Here is a 13605-nt window from a genome sequence, read left to right as displayed (position 1 = left end):
TACTGTAACATGATGTCACCATGGAGATGTGACCGGGCTGTTCTCTCTGGCCTAGCTGACCTGGCCCCTCCCGTGTCATCCAAACATTGTGGACGTCCAGATGATCACCACAGGACCTGTGGCCATTGTGGCTATCCCCGGAGAAATGACGGGAGTTTCCACTACAGTGTGAACGCATCTTCCTTCCAATGCTGTCATGGAAAATGTGATTAGGGAACAGATGTGTTGGACTTGGACTTGAGATGGAATAGGTTGTGACTCGCAGGTCACGCGTTAAGGCGCACATGAAAGTACAATGAAAATCAGTGTTGTTTTAAAGAGAACAGACAGGCTGCGGTGTTTGTTTAGCTGACGTGTTGAAGGACATGTTGGTTGAATTCTGTTTACTTTACTCGTGTTTTGCAGCACCATGTCAGGGGAGGCCGTCAAGCACGTGAGAATCAAATATCACACACACACATACATGCACACCCACTCATTAAGGCAAATATTCTGTTTGCATTTTTTTGGTATTACATTTGAATGTGTTATACAGATGACCTTTGTTTGTTGATAAGGAACTGGAGGCCCAGGGAACGTTCAGTATTGCAGAGGTGGTCGTCGCTGGCCTGTGTAGCATCTACTCATTACATCACCACCTATGAGGAGTACCAGGTGCGAGAAGAAGTAAGATTTTGAGTGGTATCAGATCGCTGCTCCGGATCTGATCGCAAAATGGCTGACAATCACTTATTGCGGTTATTTCTCAGAGATCCAGCGTTGCAAAGGAGCATCCACCATCTCTGCATATATCCAGATGTTTTGAGGCCTTTGCAGAGGTGAGGACCATATACTGCACAGTAAACTGGGATGACGTTCGCACAGCTGCATCTTGGGAGACAAGGTAGAGTACTTCCTGTTCATTCAACGTCCTCATTTCATATGCACTGTATATCCGACACAATCCATTTTAGTAGGACGTGATATCCTTTTAATGGCCGCTGTAAATGAATAAATAAATAACTAGCAGCCCAGGGAACTATCTGGTTGGTTTGATTATTTGGCTTATTTAGCTTCATTCACATTATTTCTCAAGGACATCTTATTGATAAAATTGTCAGTGTTTTATAGCTGATTATCACCACACAGCTTAAAGGTCCAACGCAGCTGTTTCTATCTCAATATCAAATCATTTCTGGGTAACAATTAATTACAGATTTTACTGTGATTGTTTTCAATTAAAATGGTCAAAAAGAAACAAAAATAGCAATTTCTCAAGCAAGAATTTTCCTCGGACTGTCTGGGAGAGGTCTGGGGGGGGGGCTTAATTAATTGCAAGCATAAGAAGTATTTTTGAGAGAAACAGTGGCAGGTTGGGCCAGATGGTTGCTAAGGGGTGGTCTTTTGAGTTTGTTTCGCCCAATTAGCGTTCGATTTAGCCCTGTCCAATGAGGGCAGTATTGGTCTACTGTTAACCTCCATGGTGTGGTCATGGTGAGTGTGTTCTAAAGAGCAGAACTCTCCTGTGCCAACAGCCTGATGCCTCTCTGTGTGAGGCATCAGGTCACAGTCTCTTTGATCAGCTCAGTCAACATCAGCCTGACGACATCAGAGGTAGAGGTGAGGGTTGTGAATGGAAGGTGGCACTGAGCCCTCATGTCTTTAGTGTTCTTGTCTCTTTTTCTTGTCTTTTCTCTTCTCTCTCTTCTCTTGTCTCCTCTCCTCTCACAATAGGTTTAACTGGGTAAAGAATGGAGCAGAGAGTAATGTTACCATTGAGTGACACATCCTCCTGTCAGCCCAGACTTTCTCCTACCGGATCAGACACTTTGGACACTACAAACAGAGGAAGGGGATCACAGATCCTGTGATTCCAGTGAATAGGGGTGTGTCAGAGTCTCCAAAAGAACGTATTATTACTAACCGCTGGTCACTGAGTAAGAACAAATAGGGCACATTATAGTGTACACTTCTAGTGACCCACATTTGATGACGTATTTATGTTCTCTATTTCAATGCAGTTCAATGTATGTACAGTACTGAAGCACTAAATATGACCAGTGCTTCAATATGCAACCGGCCTTTGGGTTGACGGACAACAAGCCATTGCGCTGAATGGAGGCTGTGCTCAACAGGATGACGGGGGAAATATGTTTTGAATGTAGGGCAGCTTTAGTGCCCTTCCATAGCTCATCTCCCATGGAAATGAAGATCATTTGTTTATGATCAGTTTATTCACTTTTTGTGTGTGTGTGTGTGTAATTATGTACAGTGCTTATTTTGAATAGAATGAAATTATTTAAATATTGTGGCACACTTCTTAGTTTTATGTAGAAGGAATAAAGTGAAGAAAGCTAGTCTCAAAATGCAATTGGTTCATTTATCACAGGCAATTACAGTTCCTGAAACATTAGAATGACCAAGCTGGACTACACGTTGTTTCACAAAAGGGTTCCCATTTCTCCTTACATTTCAGATTTGTATTTATTTCTCTCCTTTGTGATTTTTTTAGACCAATTATTGAGGCACAAAGAATTTGAAATATCCAAAAACAATATAACTATACAAATATTGTCGGATTTCTGGTATAAAAAATACGTTCGAAGTGCTTTACACACTTTAATACTGTCACTGCTTAGGCATTTATGTTTATCAGAGTGTCGTTTTGTACGCTGAGAAGTGTGTTAACACTTCCTATGTCCATGTTCGAAGGCCTAGGTTTGGTGTAAGGCAATAAGAGAAATACGCTAAATAGAATGACACTGATTTTTGTCAAGATGATTGTCCATAGCTAACACTCCAGACATATTACTCCAATGTAAAACAATACATTTTCACATAAATATAACATGACTCAAACACTTTTCCATAGACGACAAACCCTTAACATCTTAAAATAGGCAGTTCAGTTTCACAGCAGCTTGTGGATGGATTTCATTTTCCGCACACTATAACATCGGAAAAGAGAGGGAAACATATTCTGTGTTTGCATTTGTAAATACTGAGACACAAATAGCACAAAAGAAACCCCTCACTATCAAAAGTGACTGAACCACGGCAGTGTTTTTAGTCTAACAATGTACAACCGTGCAACAACATCAAAAGCTACTTGCAGCACATTTAGGTAGAAAGTAAAAGTCATCCTTGAAACGAGAAATCCCTGACATTTAAAAACTATATTTCTATAGATGATTTATGAGGAAATCTAAATAAGACTTTTAGGGCTAATTTAATAAACTTAAATGGGGAAACTTCAACTTCTACACTATTGGGTCAAAGGAGACCACTAGTCCGTCACTATGAACCAGCAGCTATGTCATAAAATAGACAATGAGTATAAAAAAAGTCTTGGCTGTCAAAATAATGATAAAATACATAAGAACCAATCAAAACTACCTCTGACAATTTGCTGACTCTACAACATACAATTAGGGCCCTCCTCTACAACTAAATAGATCCACACAATCAAATGAAAACACATAATGGATACTATGTACACTGAACAAAAATATAAACGCAACATGCAACAATTTCAAAGATTTTACTGAGTTACAGTTCATATAAGGAAATCAGTGTGTTAATTATGCCCTAATCTATGGATTTCACATGACTGGGAATACAGATATGCATCGGTTTGTCACAGATACTTAAAAAAAAGTAGGGACGTGGATCAGAAAACCAGTCAGTATCTGGTGTGACCACCATTTGCCTCATGCAGCACGACACATCTCCTTCGCATCGAGTTGATCAGACTAGATTGTGGCCTGTGGAATGTTGTCCCACTCCTCTCCAATGGCTGTGCAAAGTTGCTGGATATTGGCGGGAACTGGAACACGCTGTCGTACATGTCAATCCAGAGCATCCCAAACGTGCTCAATGGGTGACATGTCAGGTGAGTATGCAGGCCATGGAAGAACTGGGACATTTTCAGCCTCAGGAATTGTGAACAGATCCTTGTGACATGGGGCTATGCATTATCATGCTGAAACATGAGGCGATGGCGGCGGATGAATGGCACGTCAATGGGTCTCAGGATCTCGTCATGGTATCTCTGTGCATTCAAATCGACATCGATAAAATGCAATTGTGTTCGTTGTCTGTAGCTTATCCCTGCCCATACCATAACCCCACCACCACCATGGGACACTCTGTTCACAACGTTGACATCAGAAAACCGCTCGCCTACACCACTCCGTACACGCTGTCTGCCATCTGCCCGGTACAGTTGAAACCGGGATTCATCCCTGAAGAGCACACTTCTCCAGCGTGCCAGTGGCCATCGAAGGTGAGCATTTGCCCACTGAAGTTGGTTACAATGCCAAACTGCAGTCAGGTCAAGACCCTGGTGAGAAAGACGAACACCAAGTTGAGCATCCCTGAGACGGTTTCTGAGAATTTGTGCAGAAATTCTTTGGTTGTCCAAACCCACAGTTTCATTAGCTGTCCGGTTGGCTGGTCTCAGAAGATCCCGTAGGTTAAGAAGCAAGATGTGGAGGTCCTGGGCTGGCTTCGTTACACATGGTCTTCGGTTGTGAGGCCGGTCATACTCTAAAATTACGTTGGAGGTGGCTTATGGTAGAGAAGTGAACATTCAGTTCTCTGGCAACAGCTTTGGTGAACATTCCTGCAGTCAGCATGATAATTGCACGCCCCCTCAAAACTTTAGACATCTGTGGCATTGTTTCGCATGACAAAACTGCACATTTTAGAGTGACCTTTCATTGTCCCCAGCACAAGATGCATCTGTGTAATGATCATGCTGTTTAATCAGCTTCTTGATATGCCACACCTGTCAGGTGGATGGATTATTTTGGCAAAGGAGAAATGCTCACTAACAGGGATGTGAACAAATTTGTGCACAACATTTTTTGAGAAATATATGCTTGTTGTGCGTATGAAACATTTCTGGGATCTTTTACATGTTGCGTTTATATTTTTGTTCAGTGTAGTTCTATATAGTCTGAACTACGAATGAATGCTGGTGAATGAGATGCCGTTCCAGGATGACCCTAGAATACTCCATAACCGTCTCCACGGGTTGCCACGGTGAAGGCGGGATAGCCTTCGTAGGTAGTGTATGCTGCCATGTCCTGGTGCAGGGAGACGGCCTGTTTGAGCTGGGAGGCAGCTACTGAGGCTGAGGTGTTCGCTATTGTGTAACCTGCAGATCAGGAGACGGGTCATGGGTGAGATAGCTATTCAAATTGCATTTCAGTTGTTGAAGCTCATATCTTGTCGTTATTGTGGAGTCTGTATGACCTCTTTAAGGAATACCTGGGATAGGATATAGTAATCCTTCTAACCCCCCCCCAAAAAAAGATATAGATGTACTATTGTAAAGTGGATGTTCCACTGGATATCAGAAGGTGAATGCACCAATTTGTAAGTCGCTCTGGATAAGAGCGTCTGCTAAATGACGTAAATGTAAATGTAAATGTAATGTTCAGTTTGAACAAGTTTTTTTAATCAAAAACTTTCACTTGCCAACATATGTAATTCATGAACGGCCTTTGGTTTGTTTGTATTTGTAGTGTATACCGTCATGTGGTTCTAAGCAACCTACTCTAGAGAGAGGGTGGTATGATGGTTAGTCTTACGGACATTCACAACATACCTGGGAATGCAGCAACGGCTGCAGCGGAGGCCTCAGCACCCTCTGTCTGCAGACCCAGGGTATGCAGGGCGTGCTCCGCAGCATGAACCTTGGCCTCATCCACAGATGTACACAGCTTGGCTGGGGTGAACGGATGCCTGGAGGGAGGGAGGAAGGAAGGAAGGAAGGGAGAGAAGGGAGATAAGGTTAGAGGGTTATATTATCCAAGGGATCCTTGGATAGAGGAAGCCGGCAGGTTGACTAGCGGTTAAGAGCATTGGGCCAGTAACCGAAAGTTGCTGGTTTGAATCCCCAAGCCAAGTAGGTGAAAATCTGCCAGGGTGCCCTTGAGCAAGGCACTTCAACCTAATTGCTTCTGTAAATCACTGTGGATTAAAGTGTCTGCTAAATGATTGAAATCCTAGAGGAGAAGGTTACAGGGTTATATTATCCTTTGATATAGGACGCCACAACTGAAACATATTAGATGTGGCTGTGTTTCTTACACATTAGGATATTGGGTGGAAAGAGCTGGAATGGTGACTTTGTAGAGGAACAGTTGGCTTTGGTCAGGTCCGATGGCAGAGTGAAGCTGATAAACTGGCTGCCCCCAGTTGTTCTTCTGACACACATCCTCCAAGATCTGGAAGAAGAAATGAAAAATCAATAGATGTGTTTTTCTGAAACATTTCAATTATTGTGTCAGCAGAATGCTGAATACCTTATTTACGGCTAATAAGTAATTAAGTGCATGTGAGCACAATGCTGAATACCTTATTTACGGCTAATAAGTAATTAAGTGTGTTTGTTGTCCCGTCAGTTCTCATCAGGTCTGGATGTGTGTGTGTGTGTGTGTGTGTGTGTGTGTGTGTGTGTGTGTGTGTGTGTGTGTGTGTGTGTGTGTGTGTGTGTGTGTGTGTGTGTGTGTGTGTGTGTGTGTGTGTGTGTGTACCTGTGGTGTGTGTTTGATACCGGGAAGCTTCACAGGGTTCATGGGTGTGAGCTCCATTCCTGGCAGCAGGTCAAAGAGCTTGTCCTCGGGGTGCTTGTCTGTCTTTAGCTGGTAGGTGGCACAGCCTCGGCCTAAACCTGCGTAGGCAAGGTATCCACGACCACCCATCCCGCGTATGCCCGCTGCCCCTACAGGTACATTCATGTAAATTTCTAGGAATGCAAGAAGGCATTATATCGAATCAAATCACCAGAAATCACCTGAGAGGCAATCAATACCTTGTAAAGACTGATCATAGGTCATCCAGGCCAGCACAGTACAGCGATTCCATTTTTAACATGTTAAATTTCCCCCCATATCCAACTTGATTGAATGATCGTACTTGTCATACTAGATTGTAGTATGCAGCTTTGGAGAGCAAATTCTGAATGACAGTCAGGCATCCTAAATCTCTTACTGCTATAAAGCAGTACAGCATTATTCATAGTGCTCAATGCATGCACATAGGAAATCAAACATTAATGAAACAACATACAGTATATAATTGCAAAATGTGGATTTGGCTCCAGACTGAATGAAGTACTTTATAGCTTTCTCTGATTCAAACAAACAAAACAATTTCAGTTGAATCCTGAAACTACCCATTGAGGCTGGTTTGCATTGTATTTGGATATCTCAAGTGATTATAGCAGATACCATTGACCTTATCAGCTACTCAAAGACACAGATTGGTAGATAAATGCCATATATATATATATGTGTCTGTCTCACTGATTAGCTGTGGAGAGGAATCAGAGAGAGGGTACCCACCTCTGACCGAGGGCGTGCGCACCAGGCCACGGCCCCCCACAAGCCCCTTGGCAATAGGGAAGCGGAACTGATTAGGAATAGCAGCATATATCTGGGGGGCGTAGAACACAGGGGCACCCAGGTAGGCTGCTGAGGGGTCATACACCTGGCCCAGTGTGCAGGCGTACTCCCCCTGGAGCAGGGCCCCACCGCGGCCACCTGTACCCCGGGTGTAGCGCACGTAGTTGTCCTTATCCACCGGCTTAGCCAGGGTCACCTCCACGGGAGAGCCATCCACCAGCTAGGGGAGAAGTTGACATTTGGATCTATTCCGTGTAGAGGTAGGTTGTGGCTGGATAATGCATTGTTGTATGATATTGCTTGGTTCTGATGGCTTATCATTCGGCTGGAGCCTGGTAGGGATGAGACTTTGATTCCCACATGAACTGAATGTGTTGAATTTGTGCCAACTGTGAGTCGCTTAGATTAAAGTATGTGTCACCATGACATTACATGTCCTGGGATAGGCCGGTGAGAGAGAGAGGCCGGTGAGAGAGAGAGAGAGACCAGTGAGGGAGAGAGGCCAGTGAGAGAGAGAGAGGCCGGTGAGAGAGATTATACCTTTCCATTCAGTGCGTCCATGGCGCTTATCGCGTCCTCTCTCTGGGTGAAATGGACAAAGGCATAGTCTCTGATCTTCTTCACTCTCTCTACAGCACCTGTAGATCATCAGCATACATCTGCTTATTAACCCCATTATAACACAGTCACATACAGAAAGTCGTTGTTCAACCCAAATGTGACCCACTATCTGACTGAGCTGTAACTGAACCTGCCTGGTTTGATACTGTTGAACTCCTTCTCGATGGTCTCTTCTGTAGTGGCCAGCATTAAGTTCCTCACGTAGAGAATCTTCACCGTTGCCATGGTGTCCTCGTCCACTTCCACTTCAGGCTCCGCCCAGTCCACGGCGATGGCGTGCCCCCACAGCAGAATCCTCCCTGGGGAAGGAGATCAGGAAGTTCAACACTTCAGCCCATTAGCCCACCCAAAGTAATAATCTACAATTTTATTTTCAAAGCCTCAAAGTCATCATGGTCCAGTATGATTTACTGTGTCCTTCCATAGGGTTATGTTACAACGGTGTTGTTTCTTGACTGACAAGGATTCTCAGTACTATGACTGTTAATAGTATATAATACGGGTTTAGTACCTGGCAGTAGTTTCCTCCTGGCCATGGCTGCTGCGCGGTGACTGTTGTACTCCACAAAGGCGAAGCCCCTGTTCTTGGTCTTGTCTGCAGCACTGGGGTAAACAATCACCTCCAACACCCCATCTGTTACTTTCTTCATTTCCGTCAGGATCTCCTCTCTCTTCTTGGATTTGGGGATGCCCCCCACAAACAGACGACAGTTGTCCACACTGGCACACACTCCCAGGAGCCTTCCGTTCCTGTAGAATAAACAGATTGGATTGAATGGAAAGATTTATTTATTTTTTGTCAACAATGCACACAATGAAATCCAATATTGTTACTGTCGGGTGATGAAGAGAGTGTTGGTAGTCCTGCTTTCAATTTTCCATGACTCATGCGTATGTTTGTGCTAGCTAACCATTAGGCTACACAAGGCTTTTTCCCCATTTCATTCCATTGTGTCATGTGATTACTTACCTGATTTCATAGTTATTGAGCTGTTTCATGGCAGTCTTGGCTTCATTTTTGGTGTAAAAGGTAACAAAGGCATATCCTCTATTATTGCCGTTGAAGTCCATCATCATCCGAACCTCAAAGATTTTCCCAAACTGGGAATAGAAAGGGGATGCATTTGAAAACCAAGGACACACAATAGGTTACACTTTGGGAACTGATTTAATTAGCAAACCTATCTTACTTTCTCACAGTGGGGGACCAGCTCATCCTCAAAGAGGTCTCTTGGCAGCTTCCCCACAAAGATCTCACTGCCCCTCTCTGGGGGAGGGCCTTCCCAGCCCGGAGGGGGTCCGCCGTACCTCCTCTGACCATTCTCCTGTAGACACAACGGACTGATGGTGAGTAACCAGGGGTTTGTAAGGAGTACAGGGTTTGTAAGGAGATCCACCTCAAATGTCCTTTGTAACGCAGGTTTCATTCCGAATGAGAGATTTGAGCATTCATATAGAAATCTCCCAGACATCTTTGTTTGGTATGACCTTGAAGTTATGCACAAATTGCCCAGACAATCCCCATAACAATGCAATATGAGCTGTAGAATCCCCAACCAAATGAATTTGACATGGACCAGACTTCAGCAGTAAGACAGAGGGATCCAGTCATTTGTGTCTTTCACCAGAGGGTGGCGCCCCATTATCAATAATTGTAACGAAGGCCAAGGGAAAGAGCTCAGTCGCACGTGAATAGTTTTAAAACTGATGGAGGACCTCGGATTTTATCAGAGCTCCACTTCTCCACATTACACATAAACTCCATAAGGAAGGATGACTTGTGTGGAGGCTTTATGGTAACACTCATAGATTTGGTCATAGATTAGGCGAAAGCCCGACATGCTTTGGATATGGTTCCTACCTGCAGTAATTGGTATCCTGTGCGCTGAATGAGCGCACGCAGCGAGACCTCTTTCTGCATGCCCGTCAGTCCATCCCCAGATTTTTGATTAGATTCCATTGAGAGCGATTGTCAGCAATAAATCAGCGAAATTAGGGGTGCTCACTGAAATCAAATCACAGTTCAGAACACATCAGAGAGAACATCCTAAACAACCCATAACTGGAGATCAATGTGTCATCAAATCCCACTGTAGACTTCTTTTGCTACCATTTGAACTTTTTAGGCATAAACTCTTAAACTGGTTCAGAACTTCAGTACTCTATCACGCATGAATGTATTACACATATAGTAAATCAAATGTGCTATGTATTGTAAATTCCTTTGGAGACACATTTGGTCTCAAAAACACTCCATTACCTTTACAGAATGATCAGGTATGATTTTGGCTGAATGGCACCCCCAGCAGGTACTCAGCTGTTATGCACCATCTTATGATGACGTAGAGAGAAGCGTATTTCATTCAGTTCCAGGTCAAGGACAGCTCTGTAATTATTAACGCTACTCAGCCCAAACAGCAGACTACCACTGAAGCCCCGTTGTCTTAATCTATTCCATCCACCAACTCCATACACATCTTCCCCACACTCTCACACTCATATACTGTGACATACTGTATACTGACATACAGGAAGTCCTTAAGCAACAGCTTTGAATAAGGGCCCCTTAATCAATCCTTTGATTCTCAATGGCCAATCACAAGACACAGCAAGACGCCCAACGCTAGCGAACTATAGTCCACTTCAAGATAATCCCTGTAGTTGGTGAGAGGTTGATTAAATCAGTCGGAAGATACAGTAAACAGGTCACTCTGAGTGTTGCAAGAATTTCCATCCTGATTGAGAGGCCTCTCTTTGTTTCTTTCCACACATATGGATCAAAAAGAAAGTGAGAGGTCCTGCTGGTGATGACAAGGCTTCACTCCTCCAGATCAGAGGGATGGGGAAAGAGGGAGAGAGAGGGGGTCACAGGGTACGTGACGGACACACAAACCATCTTCAAACAGTCTCAAGTGCCAATCATGACAGAACTTATGTCATACACACACCTTCTTCTTCCCCCAAATATAGTCAAACCAATTTCTCCTTTAAGACAATGAATTCTCCCAACACACACAAGATGGCTTTGTATTCACTGTTCACTCCTCACCACTCTCCTCGACGGCTCTCCGGAAGACTTTGTTGAAAATGTCAAGACGCCAGGCAACATAAAAAAATACTAGAGTTGACCTGCTCTCAGGTCGAGCACCATCATTCACCACAGTCAAGCCAGAGGGAGCATGGTTTCACACTCTCATTTAAGATTTCAGATTGATTTCACAATATCATCGGTAACAATACTAGGACCCAGGTCGCATATTTTCATCTGTGAATTCAATATTAGCTGCCATTATGATACTCTCCAGGCCTGTGTCTAGAGAGATGAGTTATTTCGGCATCATTCACTTGCAGAACATTGACGTAGGCAGCCAACCATGGCAACAGCACTATTTCCTGACCAAGAAAAACACTAAATGAATCTCTACAGTCAAAGATGAGGTATTGGGTTCCGTTGCCACTTTGAGCCTAGGCAAACACCTGGGGAGGGAAACGGTCTTTAGGTTCTATTTCTGTTCTGGGTGGCTTGGAGAGAAGATGTCATTATGAGGCTCTAGGCCTTGAGTGGACATACTACTACTACAGGACTCCATTACTAAATTAAATTCAACTACAATTCAACTCAATTCAATTCGATTCAACTCAATTCAACTCAACTCAATTCAATTCAATTCCACTCAATTCAAATCAATTAATTTCAATTCAAGGGGCTTTATTGGCATGGGAAACATATGTTAACATTGCCAAGCAAGTGAAGTAGATAACATACAAAAGTGAAATAAACAATACTCTGTCTCAATTCAATGTAAGGTCTTTATTGGCATGGGAAACATGTTTACATTGCAAAGCAATGTAAACTCTCTATCTCTCTCTTTTCCTCTCTCTCTCTCTCTTGCTCTCGCTCTCTCTCTGTCTGTGTCTGGGGCTCTCTTCATGATAGCCTGGTTACCGTTTGCGTAAACAAGATAACTAGATGGAGCCTTGTCTGGCGGTGATCAGTAGCTGCTTTTTGGAGTTTTGTTGACTGAGGCTAAATACACACATGGCTGAAATGCCACTGTGTTGGCCGTGTTTTCTGCTGGAAAAACAACTCCAAAAAGATTTATAATGGAAATCATATCAAATAGTTTGGACTTTAACTTCATATTTTGAGTAGTCTCTTCAGTTTACTTGCTTTTATTACTATACTCTTAGAAAAAGGGTTCCAAAAGGGTTCTTCGGCTGTCCCCATAGGAGAACCCTATTTGGTTCCAGGCATAACCCTTTTTTGTTTCAGGTAGAACCCTTTTGGGTTCCATGTAGAACCCTCTGTGGAAAGGGTTCTACATGGAACCCAAAAGGTTTCTACCTAAAACCAAAAAGGGTTCTTCAAAAGATTATCCTATGGGGACAGCCAAGAACCCTTTTAGGTTCTAGATACCACCTTTTTTTTCCCTAAGAGTGTAATTTTCCCACAGGACTTCAAAGTTCAAAAGGAGCTATAACTCGTTTCATATGTTCATTGGCATCTGACATACATACCAAAAATAACTACTGTTAATCAGTTTGCCTTATATGAAACTGTAAGCACACTACTGTGAATACTACACGCTGACTATAATAGAATCAACAATTGGCACATACAAATGCTACAAAATGATAAACTAGTGAACAATATGACTATGTCAAACAAGGCTCTTCCCCGTCAGACATGTCACACGTGACGCCTACAACATCAACACAATTAACAGAAAATGACGACCAACCATCTATATGAAACCATCTAATCATGTCCCCCTCCCTCTAGGTTCTTACCTTGACTGTGTCCTCAGTACCATACAAGTCACCTAACACAACATTTGACCACAGTTGGTCAGTTAGATCAGTCAAACGAAAAACATCCCCAGTGAGTTCAATGCGACTCAGCATGCTGGAAGAGAGCAGATCTCCAAAGGGGAGATTTCTTACAAGACTCCAAAGCAGCAGAGACATAACAAGGAAGAGTTAGGGAGCTAAGCTTACCTGAGCAATTTCAGAGATCACCACCCGGAAGACTCAGTCCTTCATTCTAGTGATTTTGAAACGTGTCACTGGGGTGATTCGGTAATTACATCATATCAAACTCCAAAGGTTCACTGTCCTGGAGCTGCTTTATGAGCCTGCAGGGTTAAACTTTAACCAGCCCTATCTCTCCCTGCCTCTCTGCCTGCAGAGAGAGGAACCTTTTGACCAGGGATAAAAAGATCATGGTCCTCTCAGCCAGACACAGACACACTGCTCTGTTAACTAAACAAAGCAATTTACTGTACACTCTCAAGTCTTCTACTTTTGAACAATAGTACATCACCATCTTAACCTTAAACTTCTTACTTAAGAATATGTGTTTTTCTATGTAAGAAATAGGGCCACAATAACATGGGTGTACAGTCAATGAAATGACCGGGTAGTACTCTGATGACAAGAGCTATTTATTCAGTTATTATAAACTGGGTGGTTTGAGCCCTGAATGCTGATTGGCTGACAGCCGTGGTATATTGGCCATATACCACACCCCCTCGGGTTTTATTGCTTGTGACATCCAAAATAATAAGACCAAAGGCATAGTGACCCAGTA

At 43.2% G+C, this 13605-nt stretch overlaps 1 protein-coding gene across 5 annotated transcripts; it reads right to left on the bottom strand.

Annotated features, from left to right (window-relative positions):
• Positions 1–943: 943 nt before the first annotated feature.
• LOC106578952 (APOBEC1 complementation factor) lies at positions 944–13267 on the bottom strand. 5 transcript variants are annotated; one of them, XM_014158263.2, is made up of 12 exons: positions 13014–13267; positions 9877–10020; positions 9206–9340; positions 8986–9116; positions 8527–8765; positions 8150–8314; positions 7935–8032; positions 7335–7614; positions 6525–6736; positions 6079–6215; positions 5594–5730; positions 944–1719 (listed from the first exon to the last, which is right to left on the bottom strand). In XM_014158263.2, exons 2-12 carry the CDS (start codon positions 9973–9975, stop codon positions 1634–1636), a joined length of 1719 nt encoding a protein of 572 aa, XP_014013738.1. In that variant the 5' UTR covers positions 9976–10020; positions 13014–13267; the 3' UTR covers positions 944–1633. The 5 variants fall into 5 exon arrangements, with proteins under 5 accessions (XP_014013738.1, XP_014013734.1, XP_014013737.1 ...); XM_014158259.2 differs by lacking the exon at positions 944–1719 and adding an exon at positions 4179–5140; XM_014158262.2 differs by lacking the exon at positions 944–1719 and adding an exon at positions 4179–5140 and having other exon boundaries at positions 6525–6712; positions 13014–13266.
• Between the last annotated feature and the right edge of the window lie 338 nt (positions 13268–13605).

This window comes from Salmo salar, chromosome ssa19 (genome assembly GCF_905237065.1).
Source record: "Salmo salar chromosome ssa19, Ssal_v3.1, whole genome shotgun sequence".
NCBI lineage: Eukaryota > Metazoa > Chordata > Actinopteri > Salmoniformes > Salmonidae > Salmo > Salmo salar.
This window is presented reverse-complemented; position numbering and strand designations above follow the sequence as displayed.

Bases quoted from the DNA above. Each gene is read 5' to 3' on its own strand.
- LOC106578952 (XM_014158259.2), bottom strand. From the start codon at position 9,975: ATGGAATCTAATCAAAAATCTGGGGATGGACTGACGGGCATGCAGAAA. The intron at 8,315-8,526 runs GTACTAAACCCG...CTCCTTCCCCAG, and splicing joins CAGGAGGAAACTACTGCCAG to GGAGGATTCTGCTGTGGGGG. The intron at 7,615-7,934 runs GTATAATCTCTC...CTTCTCCCCTAG, and splicing joins TGGACGCACTGAATGGAAAG to CTGGTGGATGGCTCTCCCGT.